This window comes from Phaethon aethereus, assembly GCF_964289735.1.
Source record: "Phaethon aethereus genome assembly, chromosome: 8".
Classification (NCBI taxonomy): Eukaryota; Metazoa; Chordata; class Aves; order Phaethontiformes; family Phaethontidae; genus Phaethon; species Phaethon aethereus.
The window spans coordinates 33,751,733-33,766,823 of NC_138584.1; the positions used below are offsets into that span (position 1 = coordinate 33,751,733).

Genomic DNA, 15,091 nt, shown 5'->3' on the forward strand with positions numbered 1-15,091 from the left:
TTCCTGCTCCCTAAGCCATGGCACCTTCCTCCTTCGTCGGGGCTTTGCCCAAGTGGGAACACGCCGTGGTTGTAGTTGATTTGAAGCAAAATAGTCTACTTTGGCCTCAGGACAGACCCCTTGTTGGAAAGAAGCTGTGGGTTACCTTTTTTTTTTTTTGAGACAGGAGGAGCTGAGCTGCAAGAAACACTTGTTTGTTCGAATTGGTAGGAGTATCTTCGTTGTGTGTTTCCCGGGAGCTATGGTCCCGGCGGGCGTCCCTGTGCCGCGAAGGTTGGGGCATCTTGGCCGATGGAGCAAAGCCCTTGAGCAGGACGGCCCCAGCAGACCCATAGGAGAGGCTGGGGGGGAGCAGCGAACCGCAGCTCTGGCTGGGGAGTGTCTTGTCAGAACGTGTGAAATAGTCTAAATTAGCCCTGCTAGGAAAAGGAAACCTTGAGAACTGAGGGGGAAAATGAACGACGAGTCAACTTGAAATAGAGAGGGGTTTTAGAATTATTTCCTCAAGGGGATAAGAAGGGTAACTTACTGACTGAGCCGACAGGCGTTTGGTAAGAAGACCCAGCATGCATTATTTACGTCACTTTGCGCAGAGGATGGGTGGCTGATGCCAGAAATAAATACCCTCAGCAAGGGGGAAAATGAGCAAACGCAAAGCTATTTGCAATACCAGGAGCCTGGCGAAGCCCACAGCCTTGCCTGGGCTGCCGACTGGCACGAGATCGGGAAATACTGCTTATTTTAACCAGTTAATTATATTACTTATATTAACCAGTGCTGCTGGTTAAAAAGTGCATCTTTACTACAACTTAGTCTACCGTGGTGGCGGAGATGCGCCATTTTAAATTAGGAAAGCAACGGGGTAACCCCGGCGGCGACGGTAGCTTGTGAATTGCCTGTGGTGAGCTTTAATGGCGCCGGGTTTGTGGCTTGAGGCCGCGGGGGGAGCAGCAGAAGACCTCATCCCACGAGAGGTCCGTGCTGCAACCCCCGGCCGCGCCCCGCAGGGCCAGGCTGCCGCAGGAGGAGACCCCTCGGGCTGCCGACGCGGCCCGTGCCGTCGGGGCCCGACCGGTGCCCGACCGCCGCGGCTGCTGGGCCGTCCGCTCGTCCCCGGAGCGACGTCCGCGGTTAGACTCGCGAAGGACGGCGGGTGAAATACTGATGACTCTGTCGCGGCAGCGTGCGGGGGGCTCGGCTCCTCGCCGCGTTATTAAGCCTGCGGAAGCTGAAGGGCCGCTAACGAGCTCTAATGCAAGGGTTGGCGTAGGTAAAGCACTCTAAAGGTTCGGAAGATGTACATGAATTTAATTACACATGAGGTGGGCGAAACCAAAAATAACACGGGCCGAAGCAGCGCGGTTACCGAGGCGTGACTCTTCCGCTGGCGAGGCCGTGGCCGTCGGGAATCCCCGCTCTTGCAGCGGGCCAAACGTGCCCGTTGTCGCCTGAAACGTCACCCGCGCGGCGGCTGGGCCCGAGGTGGGCGCCGGCGGCGTCGAAGCAGGGGACCCCCCTCCCGGGCTGACTCGCAGCGAGCGTTTGAGGCGCTGCTGTCGCGTTGTGCACCCGGGGCTCGATGTGGTTACACCCTCGCTGATTAGGCTTTAATTTACCGTTTGACTTTTTCCGCTGGGTGTGACTCAGGGAATTCAGTCGCTTGGTCTTGCCTTTGGTTTTGCCTTGCCGAGCAAAGGGAGGATTTTTTTATTTATTTTTTTAAGTAAAGCAAGCCGAAACCAAATACGAAGTCCTTCGGCTATGAAACGGCAGCGGGTTTCCACGCCTTTGGACCCAGCGAAGTAATTCAGCAAGAGCACCTGCAGGTTTGTGTGCAGTGGGGAAAAGGGGTTCCTCAAACCGGCTGCAAAAAAAAAAATCCACGCAACCAAAACAAAGGAAAACCCAAACCTAATGGCGATTATCTCTTATTCCCCCCAACTTCCCCTCTTCTTCCTTCTTCCCCCCGGTCCCTGCAGGTACTTCGGTGTTGCGCCTCCGGCACGGCGATAGATAACATTTATCTTCATGCACAGACCCAGCAGAACTAATTTCAATGATATTTTTTTTTTTAGTCATCATAAAAGAGCATTTAAGACAAAGATATTCTCACTGACGTCTCCTGTGTGAGAGGTGTGTTGCTTTTACGCGGCCCATCCTCCCGAGCGAGTGGCTCTCCCTCCAGGGACCCCCTCAATATTTGGGGGTCCAGAAGCAGCAGCCGCTCTCACCGGAGGGCGAGGGACTGGGTTTGGGAGAACAGGGCTACTTTTCTGCTAGAGGTGTTACATCTTCAATACAGAAAATAAGATGTTGGCAGGGTTTTTTAAGAGCAAAGTTCAGAAAGCTTCATAGTGTTAAATACTAATTCATATTTCTCAGATGCCAATTCTTAAGTATACCCGGGGGAGGGGGGAATAAAAGGGTAATAGTAAATAAAAGGTGACTAATGCCCCCCGATTCAGAAAGCTGGTCTTGTCAGAAATGAGATCCTGGCACACAACGGTTAGTGCAGCCTTGCCCTGTGGCTGCTCCGAGTCTTGAGCAGGAGCGTTCAAAGCCGTTTGGCTTGACGAGGACTGACTGCAGCCTGTGAAGTTGTCATACCTTGGCGCGGCCGGTGGCTTTCCCCGCGTTCGGCCTCTGCGGGCAGGGCCGGTTTTGTGACCGTTGGTGCGGTTTTAGGCATTCTCGCCGCCGCGCAGGCGCTACCACACCAACGGCGCTGGGCTGTCGTGCGTGGGGCTCGTTGAGGAGCACCTGCTGAAGGAGGCAGCCGAGATGTCAAAGCCGTCGTACGGGGATTCCTGTAAGTTGATCTTGTACGCTTGGGCGCATTAACATTTCTTCTGTGAGAATTATTGGGATTCTCATAAGGTGGGGAGTCCCCAGGGTGCATGGATGGGGAGGGGGCTAGGAAGGCCACGGCTGCACCTTCTCCACCTACGCTGATGTGAGCTGGGTACCGCCTCACACCCATCTTTACCACTCTGGTACTTCCAGGGGGGCCTGGGACGTCATCCCCAGTTTTCTGGCACCTCTGGTAGCCCTGCAGCTGCTGGGAGTTTGGTGGCTGAAGGCTGTGGCACTGCTGGGCAGAGCTAGCGTGGCTCAAAGGAGATGTGTGCCCAGCGTGACCCGTAGGACCTGTGCAGCAAGGTGGGGTGCCTCAGGGCTGTAGGATGTTCGTGCCACTGGAGACCTGCAAGGGGACAGGTCTGGAGGGGTGAGGAACAGTTGGGGGTCTTGCCCAGGAGCCCCGGAGGTGCTGGGTATGAGCGTGGGGACAGCTGAAGGGGTGGGCTGTGTCTTCGGGTGACGCACACGGTCGTTCGTGCTAGAAGATCACCAGGTCTTCCTGCTGGAAAACGGTTTGGATCTGGCACTTCTTGACTGGGAGAAGTGGAATGGATCTCCATTTGGTGCCCCTTTAGAGAGCATCACCCGAGCGGTGATTTCAGCTCCTCCCCGCTCTGCAAGCCATCCCTTGATGCCCCACGTGGATGTGCTCTATTTTCTTCTTTCCTGCCCGTCTTCCGACTGCCTCACTGCCTCTTCTCTGCTTTCTCTCCCACTTAACATCACCTTTTCTCTTCCAGCAGTAAAACTGTCTTGTCCTGTGAGGTTCCCCTGAACCCGTAGTGTTTCCACGTGTCATTCCCTCTGTGGACAAGGTCTTATTATTGTTATTTTATCAGGATGACTCTTACCAGGACTGGTTTTATGGTGCTTCAGCTCCTGAAACCAACTGAAATGAGACTTGAGGACCAGAGCGTGCAGTCCCCTTTCACGCACAACCCTCAGCTCTGCCCCTGTTAATACCCATCAGGGTATTTTTAACAGCTCTCTGGGCTGGGGTTGACCACATCGAGGGAGACGTGAGCTCCTCTGAGCTGTAACCACCCAAAAGCAGAGACGTCCTGGAAAACCACCGCGTTGTCCCCCACCGAACCACTGAGCTCTCTGGCGTCCCCGTCACGGGGCAGGCAGCCCGTGCCTGGCCCCAGTGCGGGCGGTGGGCTTCGGCAGGGGACCCACTCCCAATGGCTCCCAGCAACCATCTCCGATGGAGGCTTTCATTTTTTTATTCTGTCTTTCCTAAATATCCCGTTTTCCCCTCAGTCGTTACCATTTAAAGCAGATGGTGGGCCTATTATATAACCGAGCAGAAGGCTTCGCTACAAAATTTAGCCAAACCGGGCGCTTCTTCAGATAAGACTAAACAACAACTCATTTCTGAGGGTTTTTCAGCCCTCCCTGTTCTACTTTATGTTTGGAGGATGAAGTTATTCTAGGGGGTGAGATTAATGGAAACCTTCCTCAGTTATTAATAACTCGCTTGAGTCTTGAAGAGGCTGTAGGCAAGCTGAAAGCGTGATGTAGGACAAATGAAGCCATCCGTGCAAGGTCGCAGGATGAGCCCGCGGCGTTCAGCATCGCTCCCAGCTGCTTGTGCTGCCCTTAGCAGCTGGGAGCGTATGGATCCCATAGGCTGGGGTTGTATGGGATCCCGTAAAGGATTCCTTCATCCCTAACCATGTATTTCCTGCTTTGGGCAGAGGAGAGAAGTGCACTGGGTGTGAATTTTTTTTTTTTTTTTCAGGATCAGTCCCTTTGTTTCTGATTTCATGGGGGAAATGTCCAACCAAAAGCTCCATGAGCAACACCAAGGAGAGCTGCTGGAGCCTCTCCTGGTCCGACTCTGGCTGGCTTGGTCCTAGTGTTGGCCCAAAACCCGCCCGGTCATGCGGTATCAAAAGCATGAAGCACCCCCTTCTACTTTGAGAATATTTAAATCCAGCGTGATGTGGTGTGCTGCAGAAATCTCGCATTTGTAGTGCTTGTTGCCCGTTTCAGTCAATGCCCAGAAGATTAGGATGCTCCTGGGAAAAGAGAAGATAACTTCCGTTGAAGGGCATGTTCAAAGCAGGAGGCAGACCAGAGGAACCCAGTCTCCACTAAAAGCATGAACTGTGCTGAGGCACACGCCTCCTGGGACGAGTGCTCCCGTGTTCTTGGGGTGTCCAGAGCCGATTTCGGGGGAGCTGCAGGAGACCTGGCTCTGTCAGGACATCGCTTGCGGTAACCCTGGGGGGTTTTCATTGAATCCCAAACAGCGTTTTTTAAGCAAACTGGTTTTAGCGCAAGAGTAGCTCTGTGCTTCTGGTATGGTGCACGTTGCACGAGCTGTATCCCAGCCGCGGCAACCCCGGCTTAAGGGCTGCGGTTAACCACGGCTGTTTAAAATGCTCCAAAATCTCTCCCTTGCTGTGCTGGCTGCAAGCAGGTATTAAAAAAACCCTCTCCTGGCTAGCTCTGAGGCTGGAAAAGAGGGAGAAACTCATGGAAACCCCCTCTCCTCCATCCGTTTTTAAGAGCGGTGCGGCGGTGGCCGCTGCCTCGGTGGGCTCCGTGGCTGGCCGGGCTCCCCGGGTGTCCCGCGTCCCGGCCGGCGCTCCGCAGGTCGGGAGTCGGCACGGAAGATAAGCACCCTCGCGGTTTCAGCTGGGTATTTTTCACACCGAAGAGGGGTTTCCCCACCGTGCATTAGTACCCACACGCAGCACGGCGAAAGCGTTTATAATTGAGGCAGTAAGCTTAGAAATGTTAACTGTGAAATATGTAGTCACACATGCTGAGAGCAGGTTAATAAGTGTTAAGTGAACAAATAAAAGGCATGAGCAAATGTACGTGCTACCTGCAAAGTCCTGCTGGCAGTCTTGTGGGTTTGGGTCTGTCTTTTTTCTTTTTTTTTTTCTTTTTTTTTTCTTTTTTTTTTCTTTTTTTTTCTTTTTTTTTTCTTTTTTTTTCTTTTTTTTTCTTTTTTTTTTCTTTTTTTTTTTCTTTTTTTTTTCTTTTTTTTTTTCTTTGACCTTATTTATGAATTACAACCAATGAGGGAGTAAGGAACCTTTTGGAGGACCTGTTTGAATATTGCATTCTTATTTATATTCTTTCTATCCACAGGACTGAAAAAACGTACAAGGAAGGCCTTTGGTATACGCAAGAAAGAAAAGGATACCGATTCCACGTAAGTCAATGAGATATACGCCGCATTAATAGATGATGACACTGGGGAGGAGTTGATGCCAGTGTGCCAGGACAGGAAGGAAGCTGCCCCATCACAGGCATTTGTCATCCTTGGATCAAGTCTTGTAACAACAAATACATTTAAGCCGTTTCCCCTCGTACATCCAGAGCCAACAAATAAGGTATTTTCTCGGTGGCGCTGCAGAGATAATAAAGCCGGTTCCCCACGTGTTTGTAATTTACGGCGACGGTTAGCGGTGATCAGGAGAAAATTGCTCCTCTGAGAGATTCAGCGGATTAATCTCTGCCCAAACTACTGCTTTGCCTGTCCGCTGCGATCTTTTTAGATGCAAATTCGCATTGAACAGATAGCTGTGCAGGCAGCGAGGCGGCCGGCGAGCGAAGGGCTGTGTTGGGGCGCGCTGGGGACGGCGGGCGTGCGCGGGGCTCGCAGGGCGCACGCCGCTTTGGCTTTGCTGCGAGAGGTGCTTGTGCTTCCCGGGAGAACATCTGGCGGGGGGTGTCGTGTGTGTCCCCCCCCCAGCTGGCAGGGGATGCTGTTCCCGGGCGCAGAACCGCTGGTGGGGGCCCGAGCCTGTCCCAAAGCAGCCTGCGCAGCCCCTGCGCTGGGGACGGAGCGGAGGAAGGGGGGGGAGCCCCGCTCCCGCACCGTCGTCCCGCCACTTCGTGTCTGGCGCAGCGGGAACCCGATGGGTTTTTTCTTCGTTTCTTTTTTTCCTGAGCTATTTTATGTCTCGGCGGTGGTGGGGGAGGTTTCCCACGCGAAGGGACTCTGTGGGTCTGGCCATGCTCCCGCGGCCGCGGCGAGCCCGGCTGTGCCGGCACCGGCGGGGCTTTGCCCACTGCAAAAGGGGGCCCAAAAATGTGGGGGGACACGGGGCATATCCCGAGAGGGCTGTGCAGCACCGAGGGATTGCTCTGGGGGGGCTTCCCGCTGGGAATGGCGGCTGTCCGTCCACCAGCCAGGTGGGCTGCGGGACAGCCGGGGGCTCCCGCGCCAGCCGCGTATGGCGTCATTTATAATTTATCGGAAGGATGGGCAGGAAACGGGCTGCTTTGCATCTTCCTCTTCTGCCAATGGAAAAATCGATGGAGCCACGTCTGGGTCCTGCCGTTAGCCAGCGCTGGGGTTTCCACGCCCGCTTGCGGCAGCCTGCTTTTCCTGGAGGCTGGGGAAGCCGGTGGCGCGGCGAGATAACGAATCCTGGGGCGTTCGCGATGGTAACGAGCTGGCGGAAAGGCCAGCGTGGGGGAGATGTTGCAATTAGCAAGCAACAGTGATTAGCACGTCATGGGGTCGCCTCGCGGTCACCTCCGCAAAGGGCTCTGGGTGCTCTCTGAATCCCCCGTCGGCAGTCGGAGCGGCGAGGGGCGGTGGGCTCAGACAGACCCTCCGGTCCCCCCCCAGGCCCCGGCGGCGGGCACCGCGGCATGGGGTCCCCGGAGCCGCTGCCTGGCTCCTGGGGAGAGGCGGGATGCGAAGGGCTGGCCGAGGGTCCCCGCAGCCGCCTCGGGGAGGTGACGCGCCCCGCGCGTCGGGGAAGCGGGGAAGCAGAGGGGAGCTCTGTGGCTTCCAAAGAATTTCGAAGATTTCGGAGATGAAACGTGAGATGGGAGGTGGGAGGCAGACGTGTGTGAACCGGCCAAGTTCCAAGGTGTTAAACCGGAGCCGGGTGGGCAGCAGCTCCCCGCAGGGTCTCCGTGACACTGACTTGGACATGAATTTATGCGTTGCCAGAGGTTTGACACACAACTCGGGAGCGAGTGGGAGGTGGAGGAGCCAGTCTGGTTTTCATAAACATATCTGTCTTTTCACTAAATAACATTCTTAGACAGCGTTTACATACGGCTGCTGAGCCTGCCGCGCCGTTTGCTGTGACTGAGGTCCAAATCCCATAAGCAGCTGGGGATTAGGAGCCCTGAGGGATCTCATCAATTTTAAAATCCGTTCAGGAAAGAATTGACTGTGCTTCTGGCAGAAGAAAAAAAATCTCTCAATTACTCTACGTATTATTCCTATTGTCTTCTGCAAGCGGATGCACACCCAGGGGAGGGCTGTGGCCATGGGGTGGACACGAGGAGGAGCCTGCCCGGCTCCTCGGCCGGGAGAGCGTGGTCGCCGGCAGGAACGCTTTGTTTAAAAACAAATACAAATTTTGTCACCTGACAAAATGAGGGCAACGGCGCCGAAACCTTTACGCAGCTCTCGCAGGGCGTGCGTGGCGGGTAATTCGGATTTGCTGACAGTTTAATAATCGAAGCCGTCGCTGCGGCGGATTCGTGAAGAAAAACCGCTTCCACAAGCGAATCGGGTGCGGTTCGGGAGCTAACGCAGTTGCCTTTCTTTCTGTTCTTTGCAGAGGGTCACCAGACAGGGACGGCATCGTAAGTATCGCACGGACCCCGCTCCCGCTTTCCTCTCCTGCCGCGGCCCCTTAGATGCCAATTCCTCCATCAGCATTTTGTGACCCTTCTCTGCCGTTTAATATAGAAAATAAATTTCTGTAAGAAGCTCTCTGACATATAATGACGTATACAATATGTCACATGTGTCAAATAATGACATATGCCAGGTTTTCTACAAAATTAACATAAAGAAAATAACAATACGGAAAGACCTGAGGAGCGCCGTGGGCAGAGGGACCAGGTGTCCTGAGAAAACCCCCGGCTTCGCATCCTCGTTTCCACTCCTGCTAATTGGCTTAGGTCAGGTTTGCTGTACGAAGGGGCAAGGGAAAACTGCCAGAATAGCTGTTTCCAATACCTGTTTTCATTTTCTATATTAAACTGAAAATAAGGAGGTGCTTGGTTTTGAATTATTGCTGCTTTTATTTACGGTGCTGGAAACACGCCTGCTAGATCTGGGTAGCAGTCGGCCCGCGTCTCCTTTAGCCCTTTGATTTCAAGTTTCCAAATAAGTATTTTGGGTTCAGACTGGGACTCTGCTGGTTGTTATTTCTTAAGCAAATCCAGACGTTAGAAGCTCATCTTAAAATAAAAGTGAGAGACCCTTGGGAGGCTCGGCAGGGAGAGCGGTGCTGGGCTGTCTTTTACAAAGCCATACAAAAATTGGGGTGCCAAATTCATCCTTTAGAGAGATCACTTTTTTTTTCCCTACATCTGACCCAAGATCCTTGGCTTTGGGCTCGCCCTGTGCTTGTAAGCCACTTGTTAAGAAATAGGAAATTTAAAAAAAAAAAAAAAAAAGGAGTCTGCAGCTCAGGTAGTGCTTTAACCCGGCTCTATTCAGCAGTAATAAATTAATAAAATGCAGGGAGGAGCCCGGAGCCGTTCCCTCCACCGGCAGAAGTGCTGTGGGCAGCTTTTCTTGGCAGGCGTGGGCGCGGGGACCTCGGGCGAGCGCGGGTGCCCTCGCAGTCGGGCTCCGACTCTCGGTTTCCCGGGCAGCCTCGCTGCTGCAGCGCGGCGCAGGGCAGGGTCTCCGGTGCCCCAGCAAGCTGGAGGATGCAGAAATGCAATTTTTTTTTTTTGGGGGTGTGGGAGCATATAACGAAGCCACTGAATGTACTGGAGGCAGGGGAATTGGATGGAGACGTTTAATCTAACTTTTCCTCTTGCAACACGTTTTCACCGTAACGTTTGCAGCCGCCGGAGCGGCCAAGAGGCAAACGCTCTGACTGCTGAATAGAGCTCCCTTACCTGCCCCCGATAAAAACCACGCTTACCCTAAGGGAGCCACAGCTGAGCCCGCCTCTTCTTACAAAACTCCGCAGCCTGTTTGCTAATTCCTTGTAACTTATTTTTGTGGGTTTTTTTTTTTTAAAAAAAAAGATGAAAAAAACCCCCAACCAGCCAGCAGATACTTTAACCCTTTTTCTGCCAAACCCCAATCCCTTCTAGCCGCCCAGCCCTCATCCCTATGAGCCACCTTGCAATAGCAAACCTGAGAGTGTGCGTGAAGGAGGAAAAAAAAATTCGGTAAGGAAAACAGAGCTCGCTTTACAGCTACCAGGGGGTTGTTAAAAACAGTGAGTAACCTTTGTTTTGAAATCCAGAATACAGGAAAATTAGGTTCAGTCAGGTGGATGTACATGAGTTGAATAGAAACGGGGTCAAATACTGGGGGAACTGGGGCTGGGGAAAAGCAGAAGTCCTGCAGAACTGCACCCAGGGTCTGATTTTTCACCCTTGTGCCGCTAACGAGGCTGCTGTGGTCCTGGGCAGCATCATGAGGACTGGGTGAAATGGGGAGGGCGAGGGTGCTGGTGGCTGATCGAGCCCCCGAGCTGCTGCCGCTGCCCCAGGACGGCGTGTCAGACCCTGGGCGAGGGCGCTGGGGTGGGGGGTGCTACCTCTGGCAGCTGCAGGGAACCGGCTTGTCTAATTTAGGTGCCCAAACTTGAGATCCCAGCCTCCCTCCAGTGGCCAGCAGGCGCTTTGGGCATTTTTTGGGTGCCCAGAGCAGACCACCGAAGAGTCCCGCAGGTGATGGGTGCCCTGAGCCCCTTTCCAAACCAGCCCCGCCTCGGCCCGAAGCAGCAATAACCTGCGCGTGTGGTGCCGGTCTGTCGCGACGCGCGCTGACGCCGCATCCCCGCCGGGTCAGCCCGGGCACCTCACGCTGCTGCGAGCCGGCGTCGCTGCCTGGGGATGCCCGGCTCGCTCTGCGGGCGGCTTGGCTGCCGGGGGACAGAAACCGACTCCTGCTCTCGGCGTGTTCTGGGGAGAGGTGTTCATTTCCCGAAAAACAGCGGTGCGACCCGTGCTCGCTTTGGCACTGGGAGCCCCCGCTGCCACCAGCTCTCCCCAGGGGCTGGAACACCCCATCACACGGAGAAATGGCCATTTCATTTCTCTTCCTTAAGAAATGTTCTATGTTCAACTAAGGAATGTGCCAAAAAAAAAAAAAAAATCTTTCAGCTCTCATTTTCCCTTCGGGAAACGGGAAGGGAATCGGGAATGCTGTCATGTGTCGCTGACGTGCCTGCGCAGGCAGCTGTGGGGGCCGCCTCCCCGCCGCCATACCCGGCGGCACCCCAGTCGTGCCTGTAGGATAGGCTGTCGTCTTCTTTCCTAAATTTAAAACGTGGGAATTTTTCTTTTCCGATGTGTTGCAGAAGAAAACGAACGGAGCCCCCAATGGGTTTTATGCGGAGATCGACTGGGACAGATACGTAAGTGTCCGCGGGGCCGCCCCTCCATCCGGCACCCGCGGGGGACCCGCGCTGCGCTCCCGTCCTGACGTTTGGGCGTTATGGGTGGCTGTGGCCATTTTGGGTGATGTCCGGGCGTTAGCTATGTCCAGATAGGTATTTCATTTCCACGTGTCGATTAGATTGTCTAAAACTGCCTAGAAACCGGGTGGCTCCGGAGAGCGCTGCCCAGGCCTACAGGACGCTGCAGCTGCCCGGAGAAAACCCTGGCTTGCAACTGAGCATCGCAAACATTTTTTTTTTATTTTTTATTTTTTTTGCCAAAATTGAGCGTTGCCAAAATCGATGTGGCACAAGGCTGTGCCAGAGCACGGGTGCCCTTTGCTCCCTGCAGCCCCAGGGGCTGCCGGTGGGCTCGGGCTGCGCCGGACACAGATTCCTGCAGGAGAACGGAGCTGCTCCGGCTCTCCAGGGACAGAATTAGCATTCCTAATGCTTCAGGGTTTGGTTTGGTTTTTTTTTTTGTCCCCTCTTCAGAATTCGCCTGAGCTTGATGAGGAGGGATACAGCATCCGACCTGAGGAACCAGGCTATATCCTTTATTGTTGGCTTTGCCTCTCAACTTACAAACTGTAAGATGAGCTGGGATTCGCAGGCAGGCCACGGACTATTTTTATTGATTTATTATTATTATTTATTTTGCCCCTTTTATTTTCCTTTTGAGCTGTTGCTCCACAGCTAAAATTGGCTCCCAGAGGAAATTACCTGAGGCAGTAGAGCCGAAGGTGATTTTTAATTGCTTGTTTTGCTTGCAGCCTCCTCCTGGCAGCTGGAGGAGGATCAGCGGGCAAGCAGAATTTCTTCCTTCCTCTGCGGCCACCAAAAAATGCCGGCTCTCTGCGGGCGACGGGCCAGGGTGGCCCCGACGGGGAGAAAACCCAGCCACTGATGCAAATCACTGCTGGGCTAAACCAGGGCCGGCTTTCTCGCCCTCAGCACCAGTTGCCCGTTTGGGCACCAAACCCACCAGTTGCGGTGGGGGGGTTTGCCACGCTGCTCCCGCCCCTGGGCGTGCGTGGGAATTTCTGGAACACCTATTTCCCACGCTCCGGGGAGGCTGGAGCCATTGAATGCCCAGGCTCTGCCCTTGCAGCGGCAGGAAACCTTCTTTAACTGTGCTCTACCTACCAAAGGAAAGCACTTCTACTCCTCGAGCGAATCCGAGGAGGAAGAGGAGGCTCACAAGAAGTTCAACATTAAGATCAAGCCTTTGCAGGCTAAAGATGTCCTGAAGAGCGCGGCGACGGTGGACGAGCTGAAGGCATCGATAGGCAACATTGCACTTTCTCCGTCCCCCGTGGTGAGTCCTCGTTGTCGGTCTCTTGCTCCGGTTGTGAAAGCAGCGATGCCCCGCGGGGCTCGCCCCCGGCGGGCACGGGGCTCTTCCTCGGGTGCCGGCGGTTAAGTTTGCATTCGCGTCCTTATTTATAGGGTCTCGTCTGTACAGAGGCCGTAATGTGACTGCAGGTAGCGCTCAGGTGTGTTGCAGTGATGTTTCCAGTTCAAAATGCCTTGAATATTCCCTTTCCTGCTCGTAAAACAGGGCAACTGAGATCAGAATAGCGTATTCCCTTATTTTTCTCCTTTTTTCCTCATTTTTCAATGTGGTCGTCACTCAGGACATAAGTCAGGGGGGACTTGCCCTGATTCCGGGGCAAAAAGAGCATCTGTGGGGTTTTCCACACGGCTGCTATGGGACGTTCTAGGGCCATTTCTTACCCAGGGGGTGAATCTGGCGTTCCTGGAAAGAAAGGTCTCTCCTTAGTCCCTCCCGGTATAAATACCATCACCCTCTGGTTTTCCTGAGGCTTGACAAGATTTCTGTCTTCTCATCCCAATCTGTTCAGCTGTGAAAAGACTTGATTTTTGCCTTTCAGTGGGCTTTAGCATCTTTCCTATGGTTTATAATTACCCCGTATCTGAAGTGTGAATGAATCTCACACTCAAAAGCAGAGAGGAAATAAAATTACTGTGGTTTATTTCTTCTTTCCAAACCAACACGTTGCCGATTTTAATGAAAGGTTCTGGGACAGGTCACTGTCCTCAGAAATACCGAGTCTCTCTGGCACGGCTCTGCTTCCCCCAGATGCTTGGTCCCTTTTCTGGATGCTTTTTGCACGGGGACCAGGGAGTTTCTGGCTGTTGGCATTCAAGGGTTCGAAATGCTGCAGTCGGCTGCTTTGGGAAGCACAAAGAAAAAAAGAAATAAAGGGCAGGAGGGGAAAAACCACCCCCCAAAAAACCAACAAAAACCCCCTCAACTAAAATCAGCAAAATAAAGGGGGGAGTGTTTTGGAGGCTGGCAGTTATTTGCCAAGTAGGTGGATAATTTTGATAGGAGGAAAAAAAAAACCAAACCAGAATTTCTTATTGCGACACCAAGGTAACTTTGGTTAGTGAAGTGATGGCCCCAGCAGTTGGGTGCGGACGTGTGTGTGTGTGTATGTATAACGTAGGAGACAACATTATTTTGGCTGGCGAGAGGAAATAGTGCAACACCTTAAAAATGGGATAGGGAAAGCACTGAGACTGTATTTAAGGGGCCAGGTCTCTGTTTGGTGTGCTCTCCTTCCCTCGCGGCTCTGATTTCCGCAGCCCCGGCCGGCCGCGGGCCCTGCCGCGGCGCTCGCTGCCCCGGGCGCCGCCGGGCAGCCGCCCGTCCCGGCGCGTCGCTGGCGGCTCTGGCACGGCCGCGGCGGAGGTGGGCGGCGGCTGCCCGGCAATTCCGTGCTGCAGCCTGCCGTGTAGGGATTTCGGAGAATCTAGCCAAAAAATGCAAAGCGATGTTGTCTCTAGCAGTAAATAAAGGTCTACTAAGAAATGACGGAAGGGTTATGCGCAGCTCTAGCAGCCCCGGGTTCCCGGATTATTTTTATTCTTACTGATGAAATACTTGAACAGTTTTGCGCCGTTGTGCAAGGACCGTCCGGGAAAGCACCGGTGCGCAGGGCGGGGGCTGGATGAGGGGGTTCTGCGCCCACGGCAGTTCCGTGCTTTGCTGTCCGCGTCCCCGCCCTTGTCCTGGGCCCGTCTCCTCTCCAAAACCAGCTGCAAAGCCCTGCTCCGGTGCCCCGTCCCTGCCGTGCACCGGCCCCCCCCGAGGGAGCCGCGGGGGGGGAGACGCCGCTTCCCCCGGCGCCGTCCCCCGGCGCCATCCCCCCCCGTCCCTTGGGGGTGCAAATGACGGTGCCTTGACTACGGCTCGGTGGAAAAACAGTGGCCAGGCAAAGCTGATGGGCCACAGCCTTAAACTTAAGCGCTGAGGCGTAAAATCGTGCTCCCGACGTTCCTTTTTGTACGGACCCTTCCGAGAAATGGAAGGGCTTGGGAAACGGCCCTTGTCCGGAGCTAGCGGGGTCCGCTCGCGGCGCAGCGGATGCCGCTAACGAAGCCTTTGCGCGGGACGGCTCGGATGCGGGTTTTCGTTCCGATACGTCCCCTCTGACGCCGACCCCGTGTCTGAACGAGGGACAGCCTGGCTGGACGCGCGCGCGACTCCGCTTCGCGGCACGTTTAACGGTTGCGCGCGTGATGCTGCCGGTCATAATACACGTCTTCTGGTTTTGTATCATCCCGTTACAGAAAATATCTTATGTTCTCACTTCCTTTTTTTTTTTAATTTGCCTGCATTCTTTCAGAGGAAAAGTCCGGTAAGAAATACAGAGGTTTTCTTAATCTCTGGTAATTTTTTAACACAATCTTGTGTTCTCTTGCTTGCAGGGTCCATGTTTTGCATATGTCTAGAGCTGAGATATAAAATGCCAATAACAAATCCTCCCATTCTGGAAGGCATGCTGTTTACTATTGTCCTTCTCCCTCGATTTAACTTCGAGAATTCTTTTAAAGTAGGGCTAGGCTGTCTTCGC

The 15,091-nt window shown here is 54.0% G+C and overlaps 1 protein-coding gene across 1 annotated transcript in view; it reads left to right on the forward strand.

The window, feature by feature from the left end:
- The window catches only part of SGIP1 (SH3GL interacting endocytic adaptor 1), a gene marked incomplete at both ends in the record, with an annotated part of 52,533 nt that overhangs the window by 12,852 nt on the left and 24,590 nt on the right, over positions 1-15,091 (forward strand). Inside the window, 6 exons of the mRNA XM_082003090.1 lie at positions 5,968-6,031; positions 8,412-8,436; positions 9,913-9,990; positions 11,130-11,186; positions 11,703-11,757; positions 12,350-12,525. Of these exons, the coding sequence (XP_081859216.1) occupies positions 5,968-6,031; positions 8,412-8,436; positions 9,913-9,990; positions 11,130-11,186; positions 11,703-11,757; positions 12,350-12,525 (455 nt within the window). The remainder of the gene's footprint in view (positions 1-5,967; positions 6,032-8,411; positions 8,437-9,912; positions 9,991-11,129; positions 11,187-11,702; positions 11,758-12,349; positions 12,526-15,091) is intronic.